Here is a 17,130-nt window from a genome sequence, read left to right on the forward strand (position 1 = left end):
ACTGTAGGGTCTTCTGGGAAGGGGGAACCATTTCTAATTTTAATAGTGCACAGCTGTGTTACACTAGTCTAGGGTAGGAAGTATCCTATCTACTTCATTTTGTTTAGCTTGTAAGCATTGCTACAATAAGATTATTGACTAATTCAGGCACTTACCTATTGCAATGATGCATGATATGGTGCTGCCTATGAGTAAGTAAATATACATCAATAATATCTCTGTAGTACCATAGAAATAAACATCAATCTAACAGAAATTGCAGTATGATATGAGCTTGTATTTCACTGAGACAACATCATCAGGCTCTAGTTTGGAAATCTTCCATCAGCATAGTAAAATGAGTCAGGAAACTGCAGCAGCTGCAGACAGGAAGAGAAATACCAAAGCCAGGCCTCCTCTGCATTAGTTTCATGTCAATGGCTGGAATGAGCACAGTCCACCTACATCATTTTGTGGGCAAGCTTACGAAAGTGAAAGTGTATTTAGGTTTATTAATAAATATGTAGCCAAAGCACTGTAAATACATAGACTAAAATCATCCTCACAAGGAAAAGGGAGTTCAGCACCTGCAAGTGGGAGGCAGATTCTAGCCTTGAACAACTGAGTATTGAATAAAGGAAAGGTCTTGGCTCCAAACCATCATTCTCAATGTTGAAGCCACTTCCCTGAGACACAGCAGCCCTCTCAAGCCACATTCCCAGGGCTGATTTCTGCTCCTCAGCAGATTAACTATCAGGGCAGGACCTCTGTTTCTGTTCTGGCTTAGGAGGCAAGTCCATGCAGAATGCTGGTTGAAAGGAATTGAGTGACAACAGAACTCCTGGGATTCTGGTTTTCAGCTCTCAGTTCCATGGTGATGTCTTTGTTTCCCAAACAGCAGCCAGGCTTGGGCCATTTTTCTCAGTTTGGCCAAATTAGGTTTAGGCTGCTAGGAGAAAAGAGAAAAGGACTTCACTGACCACCATAGCCCCTTCCAACACTGAGATGCTCAAGTGCTTTATCAAAGGTGTATTCTAAATGACTTGCATGAGGACCCAATTTTGCAACCTGAAACAGCACATGGGCAACAAGAGAAGTCATGATTTTGTGTGTCACTTTTATTCACGTTTTGCTGGTTATCCGCTTTCTTCCCACTTTATAGTCTCAAATTAGTGAAGCAATTCTTTTGTACCTGTTTTTGTCATAACTTTCTTCACTGTTAATAGAACATCCAATTTTACACACCTATAATGTTTACCTATGCTGGTAAGTGCTCATAGGTCCAGGGCCCTCATTACTAGCCTCACTAGAAAACCAAGCGCATATATTTGGACACAAAACTAATCAGCAAATATTATGGGCTCAATCTGCAACCCATGTGATATTCCGATATACTGAACTGCTCTGACTGGGCAATGCTTCTCCAGCAGTGTGCCACTGGAAGTCAGTGGGATTTGTGCCTGTAAGTGCCTACATATGGGCTCAGGAGCCTAACTTCAGGCTCTAATCTAAACAGTTGTAGGTCTGAGTAAATAAAAAAGTTCATGATTGTTTAATGTAGGCAAAATCTAAATAAATATTAATGGGGAAGCAATGCTCTTGGGAAGTGGCCTTTGTCCAATTGCATCGTCCATTTATAAACAATGCACCAGGGATTAATACAAGAACAGTAGGAGAGGGACACGAATGACAGCTTTAAACATCACACGTCTGGTCAGATACAGAGCATGTCTGATTTAAGATGCAACCTGGCTGGAAAGGCAGATGAATTTATCCTCCCAAGATGCACCACCTGCAGTGTTCCACATTGTACCTGATTTTCCTGTGGCAAGTGGTCTATATCTGCAAGGGGTAGCATGGAAGGTCTCCCATGAGCACACTGGAAAGGCAGCTGGCAGCAGGACAAAGCTTCAATAAGCTGGGAGCTCTCCTCCATGGTCAAACTGTCATTGAACTTAATAGCTCCTGAAAAGAGAGGTGAGATGCAGCAAGTGCTGGCTAAAGGAGTTTGACTCAGCTAGCAAGCTCCTCACCAGGGATTTTGGAAACTACAGCAAGTAAATAAGGGGCATCACCCTCCTAGCTCCCTGAGACCACAAATCAGAAGACCATGCTACAATGTAACAGATTTGGAATTTGGCTTCAGTTAATTAGCCTTCCCAACACATAAAGACTGGATTTTGTCATGGTACAAACTTCATTGTCCGGTCCTTGGCAGGTGGATGGTAGGACAGCTTCCTTGCTTTCCACCTGATGTTACTTACATGACCCACATGAACAGTTTTCTCTAGATATGAGAACAAGGCCACTCCACAAATGAGCTACCAAAGCAGAGAGATACTAAATATCAGCTCCGCATGCTAGAGGCTGAATACCACCTCAGTCACCAGTTATTCCTGAGCTTTTAGTGCACTAAATACAAGCAGGCTACTAAAAGAGTCATACTTTTACCAGTCCCTCTTCACAGACATCAGGAGTGACATCTCTGATCCCATATTCAGCAGCATGCATCCTGCAACTCAGCAATAGCACTTAGTCTTCCTCTTCCAGATAAAGGGAGGCTTATGTACCCTCTGCCATTTGGAGAGTCAAGTGGTGCAAATCAGTCCACATTTGCCCTTTGGCAATTAATGCAGCATGCAACAGTCCAGCTAGTATGAAGGGATTAAAAACACTGCTGCATACATTCGTGATACCTGTTTATTTTGGGGCCCTTGCACAACCCTTGAAGTCCTTTGTATTTCCAAATAAGAACACTGCCAGGTCTCCAGGACACCATGCACTGCCGTTTCTAGTAGTTACCATTTGAGGGCAGACAAAATGGCTTGAGGGTACTGCTGCTTAAGGTCCTCCCTGCCTGTTAAAGAGCACTGATGCAGGACCTCCCTCATACCCTCTCCTCCACTCCATGGACTGCTTGTTGAAAGTCCTATAGCTCACATGGGTTGGTGGTCCAATGGCTCACACCGGTTGGTGCACATTAGGACAGCACTGTCAGTAACTCTGCTGTGCAGGAATGTGGATAACAACCACACACACACATAACAGGTAGGGCATCTTCTACCCCAAGTAAAGCTGTCCAAAGGGGAAGTTGTTTCCTGACACTTAAGAGGCACCCTGTCTAATGATGTGCCTCCTGCAACTCTTGGAAGAACTCTCTGAAACCACAGCCCCAGAGAGTACACTGCATAAATGGAAAGGTAAAGAATGCTCACTTACCATGGCATGCTTGAGAAGCCAGCACCTTCAGAAATGTCAGGGGTAGTGTCCCTCGTGCTCCTCCTGTGGTCTGCAGTAGCTAAAAGTATCAAGAAAACAGGACTTAACTTTTCAGCTAGTTTGAAAAGAAGGAAGAATTGCAGCATTAGAGAAGCTATGGATGAGGAAGATCTAACATGGTCCATCTAGTTTCCATCTCCCCACTGTCAATCCCTGATGATGACTAGTGCACGCTAATCTCCAGGGCTTTGTCCTGTGGCAAGAAACAAGGCTTCTAGTAGAACGGGCGGGCAGTTATTTTGGGTAGAGGGCCGCTTACTGAGTTTTGGCAAGCCATCGAGGGCTGCATGACAGACAGCCCAGGGCAGATTAATACTAATTTCCAAAATTTTTTAGGGGCCCTGCAGGCTGGATAGAATGGCCTGGCAGGCCACATCCTGCCCCTGGGCCACATTTTGCCCACCCCTGCAGTAGAAAAACTAGCCTCCAATCCTTCCCTGAAAAAAGAGAGCTACTTACCTCAATTTGCTCTTGAATTAACTCCTGGAAAACAAAAGGCAGAACAATCAGTTGCTATTCTTTCCCCTTCTCAAGTTTTCATTCTACTGCCCCACCTGGCTATGTTTACTGTATTCCCCATTTTAAAAAACAAGGAAAGATGGAGGGATCCGAGTACCAGCCTGGGTTGAGAGAGACCGAATTCCTCCCCTGCAACAGACATCTTGGACAAGTCACTTAGTTTCACCTGAGTTCCCTACCTGAAAAAATGGGGATAACAGTACTCTGCTTCCTCATATGGGTGGAGCTGCATGACCAACTTTGTTACAGTAAGCAGATGAAGACCATATATGTACCACAGGTAGGTAAATAACCAGCCTAAAGTAATCTTTGAAGTTCACTGCAGTTTCCCTTAAAAGGTAGCCAGAGCAAATTGATTAGGACTCTCAAGTTGAGAATCCATTCACCTAGCTGAAATGATAAAAAGGTCCCAGAAAGGAGGGGTTTCCACCCTGGAGAAAACACATGACAATTTGTTACACCACCAACTCTGCTGCAGTACTGCTCTAAGGGAAAGAGGCTAGCAGCTCAAACGGGAAAATAGAGGATCCACCCTAATCAGCCTTGCTGTCTTCATTGGTGACCACTGGTTTCTCTCTACAAGTCTTATTTTAGTTAAAATTAAAATAGTAGTCATTTCTCTATTCACCAGACCAGACTTTGACACAATTAGTAAGTAAAGCTTTCTTCTGTTTTATTCTGTTACAAAAGAACAGTGCTAGGAAGTCGGGCTCTCCTTTTTCAGTCGGGATTACTTTCCTAATGAAGAAGAAAGAACGCCAGCTCAGGCAGCAGTCATAAGGTCAGATGTCACGCATAAATAGCTTTGCTGAAAGCACAGATCCTTTGGTGTTTGGCTGCCTCACAGAGGAGATACTTTTCCAATATCCTGCACCATTAATACAGAACAGAATGTCACCATCACAGAATAACTGGACCCCAAACCTGTGTTCACGACTGACCTCCACAATGCTTTTAGCTACAGGTTGTCTTTTCCGTCGTAATTCGTTGGCCTCTCTCTCCATGAAGCACAAGGGCACTTTCCCCACTAGAATCTGGTTCCTGTTCTCTGGAAATGATAATCCAAGGCCCAAATCCTCCAGGCTTCTGTAACAGCACCTGAGAAGAAAACCTGTCTTAAAATACAAAAGCACCTCTTTCTCAAAAACCAACAGGAGTGTTTCCAGAGCCAGACATTTCTGCACTCTCACTACTGAAGGTCCTACAGCAACTCCCCATCTCCACCACCTGTCTGATGGCTTCTTGGGATTTCCTAGCAATCTCTCTCTTTCACACCATATTCCCCTCCCTGATGTCTGTGTAAACTGCTTACTTTACATTTCTGAGATCCCAGAAGTTCCCTTTACTACGTAGTGTTTTTGTGTAGGAAATGGTTCAAGTAAAAGTGGCTACATTATTAATACAGAAGATATATATTTTTATATAACAATCCTCAGGGACTGTGGCTAGGGACCAAGATTGTGACACTCAACTTTTAAAAGGATTTTCAAATAAAGAAGCAGCTAAACAAAGATACACTAAAGTTGATTCAGAGGAAATTAAAATGATCAGACTCTTTATGAACACTACTTATAAAACCATAACAGAAACACAACAAGCATCAATTCTAAAAATTAAAGCAGAAAGGCAAAAAAGCCACTGGGGTTTCCCGAGTGTGTCTAAGATGATATTGAAAACTAACAGGGATCTTTCCAAAAACGTGAAATCAAATTCTAGGGAAGGTAACAGAAAAAATAAACTACAGTAAGTAGATGACAGTTTGCTAAGCTAAACGGTAGTTTGAAGGACAAATAGTTAAACACAAAAATAAATACCCAGGATACTCTAAAGAGCAAAACTAGAGACCATGCAAGAGAACTGATAAATGCACTGTCAAGCAGGAAGGGCCCAATTGAGGAAGATAAGCATCTAGTATCCAAGAATTCTGCAGCAGCATGGGCATGGAAAGGTCACAATATGCAAAAATGTGCACTCTCATTATAATTAGCTATTACAACAGAGGAATGGAAGTAAGTAACAGTTTCTTACTAGTGGGATCTTATCCCAGTACCAGATACATACGTTGAAACAATAATTAAAAGCAAGCATAAAATAGCAAGATGATCGTGACATAAAGTAGACAAACCAGCTTCCAAAGGAGAAAATTATACCTCTCTAATCTGCTAGAATTCCCTAAGTAGGTCAGTAAAATGTAGGAAAAGAATACTAGCTAATAAAAACTATGTAAAGCTCTGACAGTGCCTTGGACAAGTGGCTAGAAGCCACAGAATGAAAAATACATTTTCTTGAAGGGTAAGAAAGAAGCTAAGGGCATGAACAGAAAAAATATATACTGGGTTTAAATAATACCAGTTTACTGTGGGTCATGCTGGACCGATGTAACTGTTTTGTCTCTATGTTCCTGTACTGGTAGAAAGTATAGCTGTAACAACACTGTCACTTTAAACCCATTTAATCCAGAATGATTCCATTCCAGGCTCAAGTCCCTGAAAAAAACAGTAATGAAAAAGGTGGGTGGATCCTCCTCCCCTTCATTAGTTTTTTGTGATGCAATTGTAAGTGTAAGATGAGAAGGTTTTATAAAAATAGATGCATTAATGGATTCTCAGGGACATGAACAGGATGGAAAAGGATCATACCCAACTGCCTAAGTCCACGTAGCTAACTAATGGATGGAAGAGAATCTGACCCTAAATCTCCATACACACACATCTTCTAAAACTGTATATAGTTATGTCTGCCCACAGTGTGTAACAGAAAAAAAGGAGCAAAGGAAGAAAAGGTCAGTTTTCAACATACCAAGAATTCTGCATTATAAGCAACATTTTGAAATCTGTGTATTAACCATTTAGAAAAGACAGTGATCACTGAGGTACCCAAAGTTGTAGAAGACATAAAAATAGTTTACATTAGTTGGGACTGAGATAAAAAAAGGGAAACTTCAGAGGAACCTAAAAAAGAAAGGAAAACAACAGAAGAAATTGTTGACAAATGAAAATGCATACACATTAGAAGGAAAAATCTGATCTATTCCTTTACTTTTTTGGCTCCTAGAGGCCCATTTACCAAGCAAGTCCATCCCAACCACAAAGATGAGGAAGCCCTGTAACTGTAATTACCCACCCTATTTGATTTACTCTATTTTGTATTATTATATTGCATGGCAGTCCCCAACATGGGCCAGAGGCCCAGTACGCTTGGTGCTGTACAAACTCAAAACAAGAAAATCTATGCCACAAAGAGCTCACAACCTAAAGAAAAGGCAAGAGGTGGCTCTAGACATATGGAAGACAAGAGGATAATGAGGTAATATTATTCAGCATAGGCAATGGTCTTAGCAAACCAACAACCTAACCATTACCAAGTGTTTTGTAGGCATCAGCACAGGGAAATTTTAATGAAGACAATGAGGAAACTTTATGGATGTTTATAAAGAGTTCTTCCTACACATGAGGGTAGCATGGGAGAAAACACAAAGATATTTGGTGTGAGGAAAGACGGGCAGTTTTCAATAAAACCTTGATTAATGCTACAGAGGTTTAAGGAGTCAAAACCAAATCTGCTTTTATTCTTCCAAATTCTTATACAAGTGAGAATTCCTGACAGCAGCCAATCCACCATTCTGAAATATCTGGAAAAATATGTTCACTGCTTATTCAATGCAGTGACTTCAGTTTTGATCATGTGGAAGAAGGAAGAGTCATTTCTGAGGACTCGCCATGTGTATTTCCCAATAATACTCTATTTTCCACCCGTCACATTGTGGCTCTTGGAATTCAGTATGCACCTCCCAAAAGCAAAATGTAAATAACTTCAGCAATGGCTGTGGTATGCAAACAGCAAACAGAGTCCAGGCTATGGTACTTAATGGAACCCTGTCCAAGATACTGGAGCTCTACGTTACTACTAACCGTAAGAGTCTCCTTTGTTCCTCTGTTACTTCAATCTCCAATGGAGGACAGATGATGGAGGACAGTAATTTCTTTTTACCAGATACTGCAGATGGTTTCTCATATGACTCTGTAAAATAAAGTACCACTCTTAAAACATCTATTTCTGTATTATCCTCACAAGAGTTCCTATCATGGGTCAGAGCTCCAGTGTAGCCCTCTGTGTTTAGATTAAGCAGCCATAGACTCTTCCTTCTAAGACTCATGGGGAATACTATGGAAGAGATGCAAGGTTTCTGGGGAGAGAACAGTTTAATATTATCTTAGCATCTCCCCCCAGAACTGAAAAGCAATCATCATAAATAGCCAGAGTTGTTGCTACAGTTATCTCAGCTCATGAGATGGCCACTTGTTCTCAGAACAGTCTGGAACAAGTGCAGAGTCTCTACCAAAATACCATGCATTAAATATTTCTCCCTTGCTCCCAGAGGGGTCCTTAATCTTTAGTTATTTTTACCACAGAGCTAAAAAACAAAAACAAACAAACAAAACCCCAACAACAACAACAAAACATTTTTCCTGGAAGCTTTTAGACTGGAAAAAAGGAGAGAGAAGGTCAACAATCTTAAGTGAATATTGAATGGGCATTATGCTTTCCAGCCAAACTCTAAGAAGGCCAGAGAAAAGACCATTATTCTTCTTCAGGTAACTTCAAGTGACTACTACATCTCGGGTCCTGCCACAGTTATAGATTTTTCCAATACTGGCCACATAATATGGCCTAGTGTACGTAGCCTTGACAAGGTCTTTCACAGTGCACAGGTCCTCCAAGAGCCAGCAGACCAACTGATGTTTATGGTCACGGTTCACCCCAGTCACATGTGTCCAGCTCAACAGAGTAACTGCACTTCTCTATGATGTCTTTGAACAATTAACTCATGTTCTAAGGCAATTTAAACATCTCTAGGTTGACCAATATTTCTCTGTACCTGCAGGAAAGCTGCTCAGTGACGTCTACAGGCGTTTTGATATCCTTGTTAAGTCTGTCAAATGAAACTTGCTACATTTCCAATCATATAGCAATCAAAAGTGGTTCTGTTGTGGCTAAAAATCGCTATGTAGTGGATGTGTGGCATCTTATAGCTGTTGTGACTGTTTCATTTGGCTTGTAACTGCTCTTCTAATTCTGGAAATCATAGTGATTTTAGGTTTCTGTACTAAGCATGCCATTTTGTTAAAACACAAACAATGTTGCCCAAGCTCTTTACTCTGTGACCCTGTCATAGCTTCCATAATGTACTATCTCATTAACATTACTCTATTATCTCTCCTTTGCTTCTCCTGTCACCCTTATTACCCTTTTAGATCTGGTCTATTTCAATTTAAAATTTGTGTTACCTGGAACAAGAATTGCCCCTCCTAAATACTTTGGAAGACACCTAGCACACATTTGGTGTCTAGTACTTTGACTAATACAGGATGATTGCAAGATCTTACAGGTTTGTACAGGAGGAAGGATGAGGATTCTAAAGGATTCCTGCATGTCTTGGGGACCTTTACACTTAATATAACCAAAATAGCATAATATCTCACATATACAGATTTGTGTTGCATGCCAATGGGGAGTGAATAGCTCATCTTGAACCATGTGAATTCTCACCTTTAATGAGCTGCTCCAAGCGGATACGCTCATGGGCTGCATGCTGATCCACCAACACTAGCAGATTTCCATCTAGCAATGTAACAGAGGAGGTTAACTATAAGTACCATCATACCAAATACCTGCACCAACTGGGCAGAAGAATGGGATTCACTCATGGCTCACTCACAGATCAGATTTACCATGTGGGGATCAATCTCTTTAACAGAATTAAGTCCAGGAGAAAGCTGGGTTAAGGGAATATAAAATAATGCAAAAGTGATATCTGGGGCACAGGTGAGGAAATACCACTTAGGCTGGTCAGACTGAGTCTCTAATTTTGTAATGACGTCTGCAGCTAATTTCCCTTTTCCACATCTAAAAAGGAGGTCAAGTACAGTCCTGTTCCAATTTTTTTAAACAGATTAAAAGAAAATATGAAGCCACTGTGTTTTTTAATGTCTTTCTTGTTTAACTCATGCCAGTTTCAATACATAAGGTGTCCATTAACTGAAAATGGAATCTAATACCTTTGCTAATTTGAAATACAATATGATTCTCTATCACACTCATTACCAGTGCATATGACCAGCAATTTGAACAAGTCCTTCAGGAATGTCCAAAATAAACAGAAAAAAGAGTCAAGATATTTCAAGTGAAGGCTAGCACTCTTCTAAACATTGCTTTGTGCCAGCTTCACAAGACAAAGACAGTCTTCTTGGACTTTGTTTTTGATCTGGCTATTGTTGACTTTCCTTAATATTATTGACATAGATTTTGCATTTGTCAAACAACACTGAGATTTGTCAAAAAACCACACTCTTGAAAATGTCTATTTTTTAGAAGCACTTTAAAATTCCCGATTCTAAACTATAACAGTGTACAGCCACGATAGGGTACACTGCAACTGGACTTGAAGGCTAGCTAATGGCTAGTACTAACAGTCTTCTTACCTGAATATTCATTCACTTCACTCCTAGTATTGATTAAACAAGCAATAAATTTATTATCCACTTGCTGAAGAACCTGTAACATAATTCAAAATAACCGTTTTCTATTGGCAAGACCATTTTCAGAAGGCAGACATACATCTTTATGGAAGAAAACTACTCTCCTCTCCATCTGTTAACCTCACAATCATTAAATAAGTTGGAGAATGGAGTCCTACCTATAAAAGTGAATGCGAAGATGATACCTTCATGCTGCAACATCTTCTTTCCCATGTGTTTCAGACTATCTATTGCCTTTCTGACAATGTTTTTAAATTCCTTTTAGTCCTTCTGAGGCCACACAGCTAAGAGTAAATGACCTGGATTCTAGTCCACCTTATACATCAGGGCTGTCTAACTGGGAGACTGTGGATCAGGGCAGGCCCCCAAAGCATTAGCATGAGGCCTATGGGCTCCCACCCATCTGCTAGCCCCTCCACCCATTTGCTCCTGTCCCAGCAGCCAGAAGGGGGCTGAAGTGCCCCAGCTGTGTGCACAGCAGCTGGGTAGTGTGTGCAGGTGGAAGAGGAAAAGTGGGTGCTATATGTGCAGTGGAAGAGAGCCAAGCTACCCTGTGCTGTGGTGGGGGACTTTCTAAGTGATGCACATAGCTGGGAACAGGGGATGTCCTGCTCATGGGCTGTGGGAGGGAAGATGGGAAGGTAGGCTGCCTGTGCTGCAGAGAGGTGCAGTGGCTGGGCTGCCTAACATAAACGTCTGGGAAAGTGTGGGAGGCAAGTTGCTTATGCCATGTGTGTGGCAGAGGGGCTGCTGGGAAGCCTTCACAATTGGCAGTAAGGGAAACTGAGCTGCCCATGCTGTGTGTGCAACAGGTGGGGAGGGCAGATTCTGGACAGAGAGCACTTGCCCACCCACCTACTCAATGCATGGCCCATGGGTCTGCAATCCCCCAGCTGCCCAGAAGCTGGACAGCCCATTTTGCATCAACAGACTCTTCTTGCACCCCTGCCAACTCCTACATGCCAATGTAGCTGTACAAGGGTAAACAAAAATATAGTTTGGCTTGCTGAATCTTTTCCAGATTAGATGTAGGAGACAGAAAGAACCCAGTGTGACTTTCAGAGCTCACACAGAGTTCGCAACTAAAAAATATAGACTGTATTTGCTCAAATATAAAATGACGTATCCCCTGCCAATCAGCATGAGGCCAGAGTCAGGCCCACAACCCACCCCAGCACAGATCACATGGTAATTCTTCCTAACCAATCAGCAGCACTAACACTGCTGCATGGTGGCTCTTCCACTTGCTGTGCTCCAGGGAGTGAATAAAGCCCAGGCAGCCTCTGACACCAAGGGGAGTGTGGAAGAGGGCAGGCCAAAGAGGGGAAGAGGCAGAAGCAGAGACTGTGTAGTTCAAAGAATCACAGAAAAGGGCTGGAAAGGACCTCCAGAGGTCATCTAGTTCAACCTCCTGACTGAGGGAGAATTATCCTTATCCAAACTATCCTATACAATCTATAAGCTAAACTCTACATAAGACTATGGTCAACCCTGACACAATACAGACCTAACCTGCCACAGGTAAAGCAGGGGAACCATAGTAACCAATATCCCACTTCCATGAAATGCTGTGAAGATATATTTAAAAAGACCTTGGGTACAGGGTCAGCTGCTACAGAGGAAGGCAAAACCCCCACAGTTTGTACCAATCTGACCATGGGGTAAAGTTCCTTCCTGATCCCAAATATGGTGATTGGTCTGACCCTGAGTGAAAAGGCAAGACCCTCTATCCAGGAACCTCCAGCTTTGATCCCAACAGAAGCACTGTCACACCCTAGTCAAAGTCCCTAGCCTTGGCTGCAGCCAACACCCAATGCCTCTGAGGAAGGCTTAAAAAATCCCCAACACATAGCAGAAAGGGGTGCCCAGAAGCACAGGAAATACCCATAGTAGAACATAGGCACAACTATGCCTAGGTCATCCCTCACCAATGGCTGTCCAACCTCTTCTTGAACACCTCCAATGATGGAGAGTCCACAACTTCCCTAGGCAGTCTGTTCCACTGTCTTGCTGTTCTAACAGTGAAGAATATTTTTCCTGATATTCGGTTTAAACTTACTTTGTTGCAACTTCAAGCTATTGTCCTCCTCTCTGCAACATGAGGGGAAAGCTGCTTTCCTTCTTTATGGCAGCCCTTCAAATGTCTGAAGACTGCTATCGTGTCCCCACTTAAACGCCTTTTCCACAACCTGAATATGCCTAGTTCTTTCAGCCTCTCCTCATATGACTTGCCTTTCAAGCCCTTGATCATCTTTGTTGCCTGCCTCTGGACCCTCTCTAACTTCTCCATGTCCTTTTTAAAACATGAAGCCCAAAACTGCACATGGTACTCCAGTTGAGGCCTGACTAGTGCCAAATAGAGGCACTATCACCTCCCAAGTCTTGCACATAATGCTTCTATCAATACAGCCCCAAACTGCATTTGCCTTTTGTGTGGCTGCATCCACTGCAGACTCACACTGAGTCTGTGATCTACCAAGACTCCTAAGTCCTTTTCCATAGTGCTGCCATCCAGTCAGGTGTCTTTTATATTTGTTTTTTTGATTATTCCTTCCAAGGTGTAGTACCTTGCATTTGTCCACATTGGATTTCATCCTCTTAGCTCTAACCCAGCTTTCCAATTTGTCAAGATCCTTCTGAATTTTGCTCACATCCTCCAATATGTTCACAATCTTTTCCAGTTCCTTGTCATCTGCAAACTCACTCATGAAGCTTTCTATGCCAGCATCCAAATTGTTAATAAATATGCTGAACAGCACCATGCCCAGGACAGATCCCTGTGGGACTCCATTTGAAGCCTCCTGCCATTCTGACATGGACTGATTAATAATTACTGTACCTTTTGCTTGTGGCTATTGAGCCAGTTGTCTATCCACCTTATAGTAGTTTTATCTAGCTCACATTTGTCCAATTTGTTTACAAGATCATGCAGGACCTTGTCAAAAGCCTTGCTGAAGGCCAGATACACTATATCTACAGCACTGTGGGGGAAAGAGTTAGAAACCAGGGGGAGCTGGGGATGGGCAGGTGAAGGTGGCAGGGGGGACAGAAAGGCTGCAGGAAGAAGTGAGGGGGCAGAGCAGGTGGCAACCTGAACGTCCCTGCAACCCGTAGCTATTGCTTTCCCTGCTGTAGCAGTGGCAGAGGGGAGACATATTCAAGACAACCCTCCAATAATTAGTTTTGGTGCTTGGAAAATTATAACAAATTTATACACGTTCCATATATATAAACTATTACAGGGGGTCATCTTAAATTCAGGGTTGCCTTAGATTTGAGTGTATTCAGCATTAATTTTTTCAGTTTACAAACAAAACTTTTGATAAAGAATCATTGAGATATGGTTAGGCTCCACGTTTATGATGCCTTTGTTAGAATCTGACTGACCTACACTCTAAGATGAAATTTAAAGTCCTTATTTGAGATCTGTGACTTGTTACTGAAACTGCTCAGCTGAAGGTCAACATCGTTCAGACAAAATCATTTGAAAATGCACAAAACGCAGTTATCAGAGATAACAAATTAAGCAAATAGCCATAATAAGTAGCTAAAAACCTGTCAGATAATACATTACTTAAACAATGCCAGTGATAATACTGCATATTACAAAGCAGCAATAGCAAGGCTGCTTCTTGTTTTAACTAGCTTTAAACCCAACCACTTTAGAATCACTCTACAGATAACTGTTTATAGTCATCTAAAAGATGGTCTCAAGATCTGGCTTGATAAGCATATCTGTTGCCTCTCCTCACACAAATAAAAAATGTTGGGGTTTTTTTGCAGATAAAGGGTGTTATTTATTTCTCTGTCTCTCCCACTCAGTGGAAAGTCTCACACATCCTATTTGGCCATGGCTTTTGAAATACAGCTGTTTACACAAAGCACTTATCCACTCTTACATTACCTGCATTGAATGAATCATCTCCTTGGTGAAACGATAGGGATACAAGATATTATGAACTTTCACAGCCAGATTCTCAGCTTGGCTACTACTCACATCAACAGCAACCTATGAAACAGAACACCACAAATCATTTTTAGAATACAAGCATGACTTGTGAGTTTAAGGTCACAAAAATCATATTGCCAACTTTGAGTAAGACCAATCTAGAAATGGGTTCCTCTGTACCTGGTACACTGATTCTTCTAATAAGAACAGCACTAATTCAAAATACCATCTGGCAGTCCCTCTGCTCCCATATCAGCACTCACACACATCCGGATAATAAGAGCTATTTCAATGAAAAGCCATTAGACAACCTGAAATTAGTTATCAGCCTACACATACACATTAAATGCGTTGCACATGAAGGAAGATGAATTATCCCAGAATGACGCAAGAATTCATGTTACTGTAACAAATTTGCTAAAGAATTGTTCCCTTTCGGAAACCTAGCAGCAGGTAGTTTGCTATTCCATCTCAAATGTATACAGGTGGAAATAGTTATGTACATATTGTACATCCTGACTAAAACTGTATGTTCACACATACACAGTGATTAAAGATGACATTACCCCATAACTACACAGGATGTAGCTCTAAAAGCTCCAACTTTTATTTTCCCTGGCATATTATCATCCTGCCAATACTATAAAAATAACCCAAGTCAAATATGTTTTTGATACCCAGTTATTACTTATATAACAAACATAAATTTGCTTGTTTTTCTCTTCCCTAAAAAGGACAGAAACTATCCTAAATCGTGCTATGGAACAGCATTTTATCTTTCATCAAGATAGCTAGTTCTGTAGTTAGAAATAGTTAGCCATGTTAGTCTGTAATCAAGCAGAAGGCAGGGTAGATTTGCACCTTATATACTAACCAAAATGTGTGTGTTTCTGTAAACACATATATACACAGTACAAGCTTTCATGAGTTGAAGCTCTTCACCAGATGCTGTGACTTCTGTAGTAAAAGACATAGCCTACACAACATTATCGTTTCCAAAAACACGAGGTACAGGATCATCCATAATACTAGCTTGTCTTAATCTGGATAAATTCAAAAAATGGGACTACTGTATAAACATCTGCATAATCAAGTCTCTAGGCACATGTATAACAGACTAAATATGCACAGTGATTTTAGTACTTGCCATTCTGATTCAAAAGTCACAACATAATAGAAGGTGAGGATGAGATGACCCCACCCTGCAACTCTGGATGCAAAATAATACCTACCTCTGGGTAGCGAGCAAATATGGGATTATCCCAGCCAGACAACAAGGACTGGAGAGAATCAGCCTCAGCTTCTAGGAGATAACATATGTAAAACATGGATTCATAGGCACAGAAAAGAATGTCAGCAGAAGGTGTATTCATTGTTCACTCCTACCAAGTTCCCCCCCCCCCCCCAATTTCACATTAGTCTTTTTATTCTTGAGGAAAACAGATTAACAAGGGAATGCAGGATTGTGCCTTCTTACTGTCTGTTGGGACTAGAACTCTAGGAAACTTCTCTGATTTCAATACACACTGCAGCACAATCCAACACTCCCTGGAAAGAAAAAAATAAAAAGATGGATAAACCTCAGCTACTCACTCCCACTGGATAAAGACACATACCAAAGTGGTGATTTCACCCCTTGTTAGGGAAGAGAATCCAAAGAATAAAACCCATTTTTCTGTTCTCTGGCTGGATAACTGCTCTTTAAACTATTAACATGATTTTACAGAGAACTGGGCACTTTGTCCTGTAAATAAGCACCACCTAACAGACTTCAACTCTAATTCTTTAGTATATTTTCAGACATACACAAAATGACTCACAGTCCCATTGTTAACAGACCTTGAGTAACAATGAGTTCCTGTCAGGACAGCTGGAAGAATTCTTGGGTTTGTTTTTAACATAGTACTCTATGTCCTGGCAAAATGACCCTACCTCTGGAATGCTGGCTTGCTAGAATCCTCTCTTCTCGAGGTCTAGGAAGGAAGGGTAGAACAAGCTCACTTCTAAAGGGATAGCACCTGCACTGAAACCCTGAATACACAACAAAAATTTACTGCAGCAAGTTTAACAGCTGGCAGAAAGCTAAAAGAAATATTTAGAGGGCTGTGGTATTCACATATTTATAAACAAAGACATTAGTGTGCTCATCCCTGTACAACACAGAGGCAGGCCTTGTGCTGCCCCATAGAGTTTGCAGTTAAAACTGGAAAAATAACAACTAAACATGCTGGATGCTCTGAATGGCCAGCCAGAGGTCAGTCCTGGGAAATGCATTTAAAAATAAACAAATATAGCTACCTAATATCATTTCTACTGTGACTGGGAAAACACTGGCCAATTTGGTAGAAAAAGTACATTTTGAGGAAGGATTTGAATGAAGATTAAGATTCATAATACAATACCTTCCAATGCAAAGTATGGTGAAAATTATACATATTTGTTCATATGTTGGGTAGTGGGGGAGTGTGTCTGCAAGTTTTTTTCCGTGCTTGCAAATGTGCTATAAGTTGTGGCGTGGCACACGGGGATGTGTGTGGAGCTCAATCAGCTGTGCCATGACATATCACAGCATAGCTGATCACACTCCACAGAAGACATCTGTTTCTTTACCTTAATTTATACCATTCAACTTTGACCTCAGTAAGAGCCCCATCCTGACAAATTTCATAACCTGAGAGTACTGAATAACCTTCTATATATATGAAACAGGGCAATAATCATCAGTACATGTTTTAAACCAGAGGTTTACAAAATATGAAATAATTTGCCTCTTTTCTGGCCTTTGCTACACATACCAGTGCTGTCTCAGGGAAGCAAGGGGTGCCCTGTGCTTACAGACATAAAAGTGAATAATACTTCTGAGAT

The 17,130-nt window shown here is 41.4% G+C and overlaps 1 protein-coding gene across 1 annotated transcript; it reads right to left on the reverse strand.

Moving 5' to 3' along the window:
• Positions 1-471: 471 nt before the first annotated feature.
• LOC109320854 (DNA mismatch repair protein Mlh3-like) lies at positions 472-16,312 on the reverse strand (the record flags this gene model as incomplete). The annotated part of the gene is made up of 11 exons (XM_019551134.1): positions 472-928; positions 1,793-1,944; positions 3,199-3,277; positions 3,718-3,741; positions 4,719-4,875; positions 7,689-7,797; positions 9,328-9,399; positions 10,260-10,332; positions 14,221-14,325; positions 15,498-15,568; positions 16,198-16,312. Coding segments are annotated over 11 exons (1,050 nt in total), but the record flags the coding sequence as incomplete, so codon positions are not given.
• Between the last annotated feature and the right edge of the window lie 818 nt (positions 16,313-17,130).

Source organism: Crocodylus porosus, unplaced genomic scaffold (genome assembly GCF_001723895.1).
Source record: "Crocodylus porosus isolate Cpor-Errol unplaced genomic scaffold, CroPor_comp1, whole genome shotgun sequence".
NCBI lineage: Eukaryota > Metazoa > Chordata > Crocodylia > Crocodylidae > Crocodylus > Crocodylus porosus.